Here is a 12,414-nt window from a genome sequence, read left to right as displayed (position 1 = left end):
TTTAGGTTTAACAATTTATTAGCAGTTTTCGTGTCGTTGTACTTTCCGAAGGGTAATGTTTTCAGCAAACAAGGAATGGCTGTGTTTGTAAAAGCAGGTTTATTAGCTTAAACCAACTCATTCAAAAGGAGGATATTGTAAATCATGACAAGTGAGACACAAACGTGCAGGTTAAAACTAAAATGTGTAGCTGGCTAACTGGTAAAAATAAATTAAGACCTTGCCATGTAAACCTTTTATCAACCCTTCGAATAAGTTTACAAAACATCTATTTGTGAACGGGTTGATTTATAAAATAACATATTTGAAACATCACATTCCTCTAAGAGTTAACTATTAACACTACAATATATCTTCTGTTTTTAGCAATGGCATGACATCTATTATGTTAAGAAAGATACACAATGCACGAATACACTTTATAACATACAACATAATATATTTTGCTTTAAAGCAATATCAGCAACAACAAATTAGAAACTTGACATATAAGCGAAATAAACAAAATGTTGAAAGGTTTATCAAAACAAATAAAACAGAGAAACAGTCACACACAGCTGAAATACAAACAACTATGTTTTATAAAAAAATATTCATCTAAATGTAAGTCTTGGACAACGTAATAAGCAAGCAAACATACAATTGGGGAATCATTCATGCATTGAAAGATAACTTTAACCAACAGCTCTACCACGTGTGTCACAAGCCAGAATATTAACTTTGGTTTAAGAAAATACAAAATTGATGTCATATTATACATTCGTACCGACTGATCAAACTTGTTCAATATTGTCAATTGATTGCTTTATGAATATAATGATTGTACGAGTATCCCTTTAGTGCATGTTATGTTTTAACAATTATGTTACAATATCCTTAACTAATATTACAATACTATTGTCAAAAATTTACCTCTTAAGGCCAATTTCAAATGCAAAAGGATGGATACCAAACGTGCGTAGATATTTGTAAACAAATCATCAATTAACTTACTCACATACATACCGGCATGTTTTATTAATATATGTCTACAAATAAAAATTGCAATATGACGTTCGTTTATATTTATTAAACATGACAAAAAAAAATAACAAAATGACTCTTTTTAACAAAATTTGCTATTAAACACACAAATACCCCTGTATCATTTGAATAAAGCTAGATTTTTGTATAATGTAATTCGTTTACATCATTTAAATTCAACGACATAAAAACCTGAGTTTAAAAAAACGACGTTTTCGTGAACAAGAACATGTGTTGATTTCTACTTTAAAAACTGTACTTTGGCAATTTTGGATTAAGTCAATTGATCGATCGAATCCCGAAATCAAATCAAATAAATGTCCGAAAAATTATAATCATTTTACCGTTATACATTGCTGAAGATCAGTCGATTTCTAGAGTTAGATTTTTCCAAGGATAATAATTTTTGGTGTTTTTTGTCAATAATTGTTTATGAAAGTTTGTATCTGAATTGTTTTTGAAAATAGTCACGAATATGTATATGAGATTATATTTCTGTGGTTAAAAATATAGTTCATGTGAAATGCCATCACTCGAACGTAATTTTGATAATATTGATAATTGTACACATAATGGACCGTTGATACTTTCTTATATTGCGGTCCTTTGAATACTCAACACACATTTAAAATAGAGAAAGTTTTCCTTGAAGAAATTTGTTGGGAACGACATCTAAAATTCACGAAAAAAAACAAACGAATAACATGTATATTATAATAACATGCATCACAACACTTCCATATGTTATAACATATAGTCATTCCATTTTGAATTAAAGTTACACTCTATTAGATTTTATAAAACGCAATATGCGCAAATTCGTAGAATCCTATATTGTCTGTGTCGTAGATATTGGTTTTATAGACGGCGCAATGCGAAACATCATTGAATTTCATGCGCCGATTGGATCCGCCAAATGAATATTCCGATAATATATTATTGTGCAGGTACGGTATGTAATATATTTATGAAATTAATGCTCACTTCATATTACTTCAGTAAGTTTGTTTAAGTCCAAGAAGTTTTTTTTCCAGACAATCTTTAACATGGACCAGCTTTCACGTCGCGATTGAAAATGTCTGATGTGTTTAGATTACTCTAACAACATATTGTCGATTCATCACCTTGTTTGCGTACGTAATTTTTGCATAAGGATTATTTCCATAAAACATCACTTTATGTGTAAGTTATTTTTGCCGCAATCGCTTTAGTTATTTTTTAAACCTGGACACCACAAGCGGTGGTTTCGTTATATTTGTACGCCCAGGCAGAGGCTTTTTTAAGGAAGTTCGCCACCGAATTCCGTACTTTCCTCCTCACGCCATTGCATTCGCCGGGTGACGTCAAGGTGGATTTTTTCTATGGGATGCCGCTCTCTCGGTTTTTCTTCGTCGGCGGTGATCTAACTGATGTACTGAAATAATTGTAAACCCAGTAAAATGTAAATGAGAAGCTTTAGTTTCTTTCCAATATATAATATAAAAAGACACACACAGACAATAAGCTGTCAGATACGCTAGTACGAACACATAAAAATGAAACATGAATATATGATATTCACACATTCGAAATCTCATAGTGTTAAATTGTATTGTTATTTGTATAAACATTGTTATAATAATCATTTGTTGTACTTTAAAGAAAGGTGCTGTAAATTTGAAACTGTGTTTTCTATGTTTTTTCTCTAGTAATGCTTGATATGATGTTTCCAAATCCTCTGTCACAAACAAACAGTAAAAATAAGTTAAAAACAAATGCATTTTATATTGCAGTTTCCACATCAAGATAAAACATAACTGTACAGTTGAAAAGGGAAATAAAACCTAAAAAGCACTTTCAAGATGTCGTATAGCAAATTGATATCAGATCAACTCTGCCATTAACGAACCACAACAAACAAGCAATTGCACATGAACGTTCTTTATCAAGCGCACTCGATTCAGCATTTTTTACGATGTTCACAACATTAAATACCACCTTTTTGAAGACTGAAAATAAAAACAAACAAAATACAGTCAAACCATCAATTATTCCTATCATATTTGGGACACTGAATACCCTTAAAGTGACATTTCAAGACAGGTCGAGAGATTTCAAATAATAAGTTATTACACGTACACTAGATCACAGTATCCTACATAATGACTTCCTTGAACATGTATCATCCGACCCGTCCTCCAGGACGTCATCACTGCCTTTACCAATCTCTGCATTCTCTATGCCATCACTCAAAGGACGCGCCTATTGCAAATAAAATACAATAATAGTTGTACATATAGTCTGTTTTCATCAATCAAAATATGCACAATACTGTTAGGTAAGCAAGGTTTTATTTGAAACCGGTTTGTTTCTGACTATCTAATTAATTTAGATGGGCCCGTAACATGTTCTTAATTGATACGAATGATATGTTACAATAAACACTGATAAGTAAAGAGAATACAGTGGATATTAACCACCTTTTTAATGATGTATGGAACATGTAATGTAACTTTTGTTACAAGTCCGTAATAAGACTCTCAATAATTTGAATGTTTGTGTTTGTTTAGATTGTCTGCAGAGTTCACTAACATTCAGATCAGTACTATCATAACTATTCAAACTGTGCATGTGTAAGCCGGTTTACCAGCCTTTTGTGCACATACCAGTAACTGAGAACTGCCTATTTAGGATGAATGGCCATAAGGGCAATAACATGACAAATCTCCTCACACAAAAAATAGCTTTTGCAATCCTCTGATTAACAGGCCATCCCATGAACCAACTGCGCTAGACAGCCAGATTTTAAGCTATCACTTAAGACAATATCAATCTTTTGTATAAAGATCACTCAATCGAGGAGTTATTAAATAAGATTTAAGTAGAATAGAACGCAAAATACATCAAAATTAAATGCATTTAAGATTCAATTACAAACTGAGATGATTAATATTCTGTGAAGCCCGATCAACCGACAAAACCAACAAAACCAGCATAATAGCTCATGAGAAATACGTCGTGCTTCAAACGCTTCCCGAAGCTAATCTGGTTTCGCCTGTAAATGTTTGAATATCGTCGCGGGTAATTCAAATGGAACATTTGGTCTTACAAAAAATAAAAACGATATTTTTTTTGTTAACTCTATGTTACCGTTCAATATCTAGCGTTGACATTTTGGCTGGTGCTTTAAGGAACACTGCTGTTTTATAAGATATCTTTATTTTACAAAATAATTTACGAAATACTCGTGGACATTGAGTGTCTATGGGACTTTAACAATAAAATAAGCGGCAAAAATTGCAAATTTGTAAAAATCAGTAAAGTTGCTAACAAATATTTCATAGCATGAAAAACTATCGATCTTTTGGTACTAAGGATCGGTCTAAACAAATTTGGAAAATAATTTAGTAACCCTTAATTGTTCCAATATTTGAGGATTTTGTATATGATTTTTCTTTAAACACGAAATGGCAGTAACAGTCATATGAATATTAATGTGAGATGCCTTCTATCATGTGCTACAATCAAACTCAAGGAGCATTAAGAGTGCACAGAGCTTTGCAGTGCATTCTTGTTAGCACCTTTTCACATAGTAAACAAACAAAAACAAAATGAATAGAAATTTACAAAACCAACTTTTTCATTTATTGTAAACAATACAAGTGCGTTTCATGAGAACTTAAGCAATATTTGAGCATTGTTCTGGTAAAACTGGGCCTTATGCATGTGCCTAAAGTGTCGTTCCGATTTTGCCAGTAAAGGATAATCAGGGACAACAATTTTCCCCTAGACTGGATTTTAGCTAAGAAGAGACTTCATTTAAACAAGTGTTCCGCGGTCGGAGACATATGCCCCTCCAAACATGGCTTGGAACTAGTTACCCCAATTTCAATAGGGGTCATCTCCATCCAAGGTCAATGCGCATGTGAATTATCAAGCCAATCGGCCGATTCGTTGATGAGTTATTGATTGGAAACAATGTTCACACTAATTGTGACAATAATCTAGACATTTGACCTAGTGACCCCAATTTTGATAGGGGTTATCTGCTGCGCAAGGCCAATGCGCATTGGAAGTATCAAGCCAATCGGTCTATTTGTTGACGAGTAATTGATCAGAAACGCTTTTCCCACTAGTGCCAATGAAGATGATCTTTGACCTAAAGGCCCCAATTTCAACAGGGGTCATCTACTGTCCATGGCCAATGCACATCAAGCCAATCGGTCAATTCGTTGGCAAGTTATTGATCGGAAACCACTTAGTGTGATAGTGACCTTGACCTTTGACGTAGTGACCTCAATTTCCGTATATGTCATATACTGTCCAAGCCCAATGCTCATGTGAAGTATCAAGCCAATCGGTCTTCTCGTTGAAGATCGGAAATGATTTTCACACTTAGTGTGATAGCGACCTTGACATTTGACCTTGCCAACACAATATCAATAGGGGTCATCTACTGTCCAAGGCCAAAGCACATGTGAAGTATTATTAAGCCAATCGGTAAATTCATTGACGAGTTATTGATCGGAAACGATTTTCACACTTAGTGTGATGGCGACCTTGACATTTGACCTTGCCAACACAATTTCAATAGGGGTCATCTACTGTCCAAGGCCAAAGCACATGTGACGTATTATTAAGCCAATCGGTAAATTCATTGACGAGTTATTGATCGGAAACGATTTTCGCACTTAGTGTGATAGTGACCTTGACCTTTTATCTTGTGACCCCAATATTAATAGGGGTCATCTACTGTCCAAGGTCAATGCACATGTGACGTATCAAACAAAATGGTCAATTCGTTGACGAGTTATTGATTGCAAACTTACTGATCTTCGGACATTCTGACTGGTCTACCGACAGTATACCGACAGTCTACCGAACGTCTACCGTCAAACAGCCCGCAAAACAATATACCCCTTCTTCTTCGAAGAGGGCATAAGAAAAATATCCATAAAAGTAAAACCTAATTGCACAGGCTAATCTGGGACGACACTATAGGAAAATGCATTAAACCAAATTTTGCCAAAATAATGCAACAATTGATACTTCCATTAAAAAATAAATCAAGTGCAGCACACCCATGAAAACAATCTTTATAGCTGACCTTCGGTGCAGACTAAGACTAAGAACACACAAAAAATAAAAAATAAAAAAATAAATAGTTCATCATATTCTTTACCAGCGATTGCAAGCAACACTATTTTCTAAAGAAACTTTTTCTCTAGAATTTGTGAATTTACAATGTGTATTAATGTTGTGTTGTAATTTGTTTTTCAGTTTCTGTCTACTTGCTGTGATTGTCTATTCATTTTTCAATAAGTCATTCAAATATGTTGTTGTGCATGTCTTTTATTTAAGCAAATCTATTCAATATTTAATCTCATTTTATTTTAAGGTAATTCAGCCAGACTAATATTAATGACATTTGTTAGTGTCAGTTGAATATTGATGTTCATCCATAATTAAGAAGGGAAACCAACATAATTGAAGATGTTCATTGTTTGCAAAATAAAATTTCCTCTTTCGATTCTTTCTTAAAAACCACACGATTTGTTTACTTTAACAATTGTTATATTTTATATAATGTTATCTTTTGTAGATATTTCGTTATTTAATCTTAACTCATTTCAACTCTCATGTAATATCAATAAGTGAACTTACTATGTGCTTATGTTATAAAATGGTAATTTAATTTAATCCAAACTTATTTCATATCCCACACTATGCTATAATTATTTCAACTTATATCATCCCGATGTAAATTCACATGCTTTGATATATTTTATATGTCATGCAATTTCATCTTATATCTTATTCCGTCTTACCTCTGCGTTCATACCGGTCTCCATTTCTCTGGAATCATCATTGAAATCATCACTGGAATGGCAGGAGAAACATTAAGTGTTATTTTCAATAAAGAATTTCAGACATTAAAGGTACACTCTACTCATGCTTAGGGCAGACAAAAGAATTCTTTATACTATTGTTGACCTGAAATATCAAGGTTATTTTCTACTCTTGCACAGCAAAGACATATATGATACATTTTTGTCTTTCTGAGGTAAGATATAAAGGTCACACTCTACTCTCAATCAGAGTTGACAAACAGTCACACTATACTCTAACTCAGAGCAGACATAACGGTCACACTCTACTCTCACTCAGGCCAGACATTAAGTTCACATTCTACGCTTACACAGGCAAGACATAAATATCGAACTCTACTCTTGCTTGCAATTATACTCTTCTATCACTCAAGTCAAAAATAAAAGTTACACTCTACTTTCACCTCGGTCAGATAGAACATTTACCCCCAAATATGATAAAGAAAGTTACACTTTATTGTACTTACACTCTACCCGCATCCTGGAAATTATTCTCTTGCAGTTTCTGTTCGGAGTTGTTGCCTGCCTTTCTCTCCTTCTTGCCCACTAAAATAAGAGGAACTAACAGCTTTGTGAATGCGTATAGGAATCCATTTTGAATTGTTTGGTACGCTGCTTTTTCCTATTCCTATATTTTTCCAAATACTGCCACATACAGCTCATGTCTAAAGCTTTGAGAAACATATTCAGTGAAATAGAAAAATGCTGTGCCTTGAACATGTTTGCTTCAACTCTGATGCCCCTCAATGCAAAACGTGTGAAATTCTTTTAATATTAAACATATATTTGTACACAGATTTAATCGAAATGAAAAGACCATGCTTTAAATCCTTGATTACAACTGCTATTGTTAAGACTCAGACAGTCCGTTGATTAGCAAATTGAAACTTAATGTCACAAAACTGGTTTACTTTCATTTTGACGCTTTCAAGCAGCGCCGCTGTTATCCTTAAAGTCTGTCCCTATACAGGAATTAACTGAATGATTGCACTTCCATTGGCCCAAGGGCAATGTACATTTTTATATTTTATATCATCCAGCTAAGAAAGGTTGCAAAATATTTATGTCAATATTTGTTGATATGTTAACAAACACATTCATTAACACATATATTTTAGCAAACATTAACAACTGAAATAAACCGAGCCATGTTTTAATTTGTATTTTTAAGCAATGTTTAGAAACAATTTACAACTGTTTTTTTCTGGCGATCACCTACCAATAATTCAATGCTTGATAGTTTTCTTGGCTACTAAGAGGAAAAAACAACATAAATCAATCAAAATTGGCGAACTTTGATCAAACAAGACTGATAGAAAACTTTCAAAAGAAATGTCTAAACGACAATTAACTTGCATTAAGGAAAGTATTCTTTGGGAAATTACTGACCCTCCAATATTATAACAAGGAACAACAGGAGGATATACGCTTATGTTTACATGTACACCTCAGAAGCAAAGTGAAAATGGCTAAATGCAACCAGCATACAACGCACAGGCTGTTGAGATTGTATGCTGTTTGCTGCTCATCAGTATCTGGTGGTTGAAAATTAAGCCTTTAAAGCTCGTATCTAGTAAGGAGGTCTGTAACTTAAATTGATATTCATAGGAACTACAAAGTTGTCAAAGTTCGATTATATGTGGTAAAGGAATAACCCCTAGTATACTTACATCGGCAGGTACCACCTCTATTCCAGTACAGGATGATAAATACCACAACGATTAACACTACCGGGATACCCACAATCAGAGCAATATACCACAATTTGAATCCTGCCGCATTGTCCACTGGCACAGACTCTGAAATGGAATTACAGGGAAATACGTGAAACAAAATATAATGTATCTTTTTTCAAGATTACAACTTTTTCTGAACAGTCTGAAAGTTTTAACTATTACTATTGTTTTCATCCCTAGATAAACGGTGACTTGTTTTGCTTAACATGAAAAAACATGAAATTATTAAGAAAAGGTTTTTGGGTACTCTTTGTGAAAAAAGTGACATGAACAGCTAATTCAGATAAAAGAAGGAAAAACCACAACCTTGCAATATTGGAAAAAAATGAAGTCCTACTTGGTTTTTCCAGCTCCTTTCCTTTTACTGTGAAGTTCATTACTCGATGGTCAAACGTGTGGCTGATATTGATGGAGAACAGCCTGTCATCTGTGAGGTTTTGGTAGATATCATACTCGGTCGTATCGTCGGCCATTACCGGTGTTTTCACGTCGGGTATGGTGAAGGTCAGCTCCTTGTCCGACTGTGAAAGCTTGAAGTACATGTAATACCTTGAGTTGGGTGGGAGTGGCTGCTTCTCTGTAAGATAGTTATATCAGTGAGTAACATTCAATGAACATAGCGATTTATCAAATAGAATTAACATAGATGTATACATGAAGAAATCATCTTTGAGCCACTATTGGTAAACAACCAAAATTAATTCCCCTTGGTGGTCAGTGACAGCTATCAATACTGATCATAGATGAAAGTGCTGCTTCTCTAAAGGGAAGAAATATTGATGACTTACATAGATGGACATTCAGAATAGCATGCTTTTCTAAAGAGTAGCAATATTGGTTTAGCAGCAAAGAACGAAATTGGAAATTATCGAATGATTTTTTTCAAGTGAGGTATATCATTTATGTAACAATGAAATTCAGAATCCTAAAGTGCTAGCAACAAAACATGTAGCGTTTAATCTAAAATGGCAGAGGGGCATGGAAATTAACTTATAAAAAGGCATTGAACACGGCGATTCTCTTACAACAGGCACATAAGATGTTTTCAACTTTTAAAACTTTTAATAACAGCTTAAACTAATCATGGCAGAACTTTGAAAGTAAACTTTCCGGATGTTTATGTTTAGCGTTCATCGAATATGTGCAATGACGTCGCATTCATATCAACCGCTTTTGTCGTTTTCAAATGAAAAGGTTAAATGAACCAGGGACGTACACGTGTTTTTATACGTCCCTGAATAAACTAAGTAGCACATTAATAAATGCCATTTTATAACTTTTAATTTAGTCTGTATACAACATTGAACACAGAAAGTTTCAATCAGCGTTAGATATCCGCGTGTTCCTCGTGACAATGAGGGTCAAACAAACGGCGGTACATGTATATGCAGGTTTGCCTCTCAGGGAAACGTTAGTCATTAAATAACAAAACAAGAGCACCGCCTAGCGACTGCAGACTGCTCGTTTTTGTTTTTAATTTTAAGGACCTATCTCGATACTTCAATAAAAAAGGAATGAGGTGTGGGGTGGAGAGGGATGTATAGTGTGGGGGTGTGGTCATTTATTACATTATCTTCCAAAGATAAGAAACACAATGGAATAAAAATCACCTTTTTGGGGGGAGGGGGGATTCTTGGGTTAAATAGTTAGACGGACTTTCAAAAATACACTTATGAAAATAAATATTTGTGTTTTTTTTAATGTTTAAAAAAAGTATTTTTATTGGGGGTCGAAGTGGTCGGGGGATTGATAGCTTGGTATAGTGTGAGGGTATAGTCATTTATTAGATGATCTTTCCAAAATTAGAAAAACATGGAACAAACATATCATTTTTGGGGTGAAGAATTCTTTGGTGGAGCGTGGGGGATGGTTTTGGTAGAGTGTATTGTGGTATGTCAGGTAAGTGTTGTTTTGTCAAAATATGAAACAAATCTGATCATAAATAAAAAAGTTATGGCAATTTTAGCAAAAATTAATATTTTGAACTTGAGAGTCGAGGTCATTCAAAGGTCAAGGTAAAATTCAACTTGCCAGGTACAGTACCCTCATTGTAGAATGAAAGAAGTTAAAGTTTGAAAGCAATAGCCTTGATACTTTAGAAGTAAAGAGGATCTAAACATAATAACAATTTATTCAAGATAACTAAGTCAAAAAAGGGTAAAAATTCCGTTTAAATGACAACCAGAGTTATGCAACTTATCCTGTACAGTCCTCTAATGATAGTTAGCGAGTGTTCCAAGTTTGAAAGCAAAGCTATGCTACTTTAGGTGTAAAGTGGATCAAAACACAAAACTCAACGAAATTTGCAATTTTGAAAATAAAAACGGGCCACAATTCTGTCGAAATGCCAGTAAGAGTTACATAACTTTTTATGCACAGTCCCCTTATAATAGTTAGTAAGTGTTGCAAGCATGAAAGCAATATTTTTTGATACTTTAGGAATAGAGTTGACCTAAACACAACACGTTTGTTTTCAATATTCTATGTATAAAAGGGCACATAATCTGTCATAAGGCCAGCCATATTTATCTTACTTTGCCTGCCCAGTCACCTCATGACAGTAAGTAAGAATACTAAGTTTGAAAGCAGTAGCTTGGATACTTCATGAGAAAAATGCACCTAAACACAATACTTAAACGGACGCCGACGCAGACTCAGACGTAGACGTCGAGCCGACGCAGGCGCCGACGCTCAGGTGATGACAATAGCTCATTTCTTTCCAAACAATAGTTGAGCTAAAATTGCTATACCTGCAAATAAAAGTCCTTTAAAATCGGCGAGGGTTTGACTTGTTAAAGACAGTTTTCGAAACTCAGTCAATCTCTTAGTAATAACAATCTATACCGTTACGGCCTTGTGTCTTACGAATATTCTGATATTAACAAAAGATGTCGGATCATTTAAGTTTGAATAACAATATGTAAAGTCGTTAATTTAGGTAAATATAATTTGTACCCTATGTAGGTGAGCGAAAAAAAACACAGTCATACGCAAGGACTGAATTACAATTATTGCTGATTTATTTCAGATATATAGTCTGTGCCAAAAGTTTGGGTCGTCGAAGTTTGTCATTTAGAAACGTGAGTGACTATCATTAATTCGTCCAAACAAAACCCACGCCGTTTTCTTAAGACCAAACTCATTTTACTGATTAGTTTCCATTCATAATGCCGCTTAGCCAATCAAAATGACGTATGCATCACAAAAATGCCGTAGGCAGAGTTAACATATCGTATTTCGAGCTTATACCAAATCGCGCAATTAAATGTTACGGGATAATTATTGATTTTAACAGCACTTTCGGGTCATAGGCTCTCTTTTATTGCTTCATACGCAGTCATGCAATAATATGCAGGTGTTGGGGACACCGAGATAACAAACGATTGTAAAATCAGATAAGACTTGAAACATATGGATCTAGATAAAATCTAGATCACATAAAAGGACACATCGCGCTAATGGGCTTTGAAAGGGGTAGAGTTGCGCTCCGAAAATTTAGGCATGGCGGGGCGCCAGCTGATTAGGCCTGGATAAAACACTACAACATATCATAACAAACAGTGAAAATGTGTTGGAAATCAAATTATAATTTCCCAATAAATGATGAAGCCCATACATGTTTTATATAATCATCTTTTATTTAACCTTTGACCTCTAAGAATGACCTTTTCCTTTGAGCAATATACATGTTTTTATGTGATAGGCACTCTCAACAGGGTGAAGTATGTGGCAAGTTATTCAAAATTGTAGATGACAGAAATAACAGTGTAGACAAGCTCTGGAATTCC

General features: G+C 34.3%; 1 protein-coding gene across 1 annotated transcript; it reads right to left on the bottom strand.

The window, feature by feature from the left end:
• Nucleotides 1-9,203, bottom strand: LOC127864459 (uncharacterized). Its single transcript, XM_052404083.1, has 6 exons — nucleotides 8,964-9,203; nucleotides 8,561-8,689; nucleotides 7,358-7,436; nucleotides 6,831-6,882; nucleotides 3,142-3,264; nucleotides 1-2,437 (listed from the first exon to the last, which is right to left on the bottom strand). Exons 1-5 carry the CDS (start codon nucleotides 9,166-9,168, stop codon nucleotides 3,148-3,150), a joined length of 582 nt encoding a protein of 193 aa, XP_052260043.1. The 5' UTR covers nucleotides 9,169-9,203; the 3' UTR covers nucleotides 1-2,437; nucleotides 3,142-3,147.
• Nucleotides 9,204-12,414: the final 3,211 nt, after the last annotated feature.

This window comes from Dreissena polymorpha, chromosome 1 (genome assembly GCF_020536995.1).
Source record: "Dreissena polymorpha isolate Duluth1 chromosome 1, UMN_Dpol_1.0, whole genome shotgun sequence".
NCBI classification, from domain to species: Eukaryota; Metazoa; Mollusca; class Bivalvia; order Myida; family Dreissenidae; genus Dreissena; species Dreissena polymorpha.
Note: the sequence above shows the minus strand (reverse complement) of the source record. Positions and strands in the feature narration are given on the sequence as shown.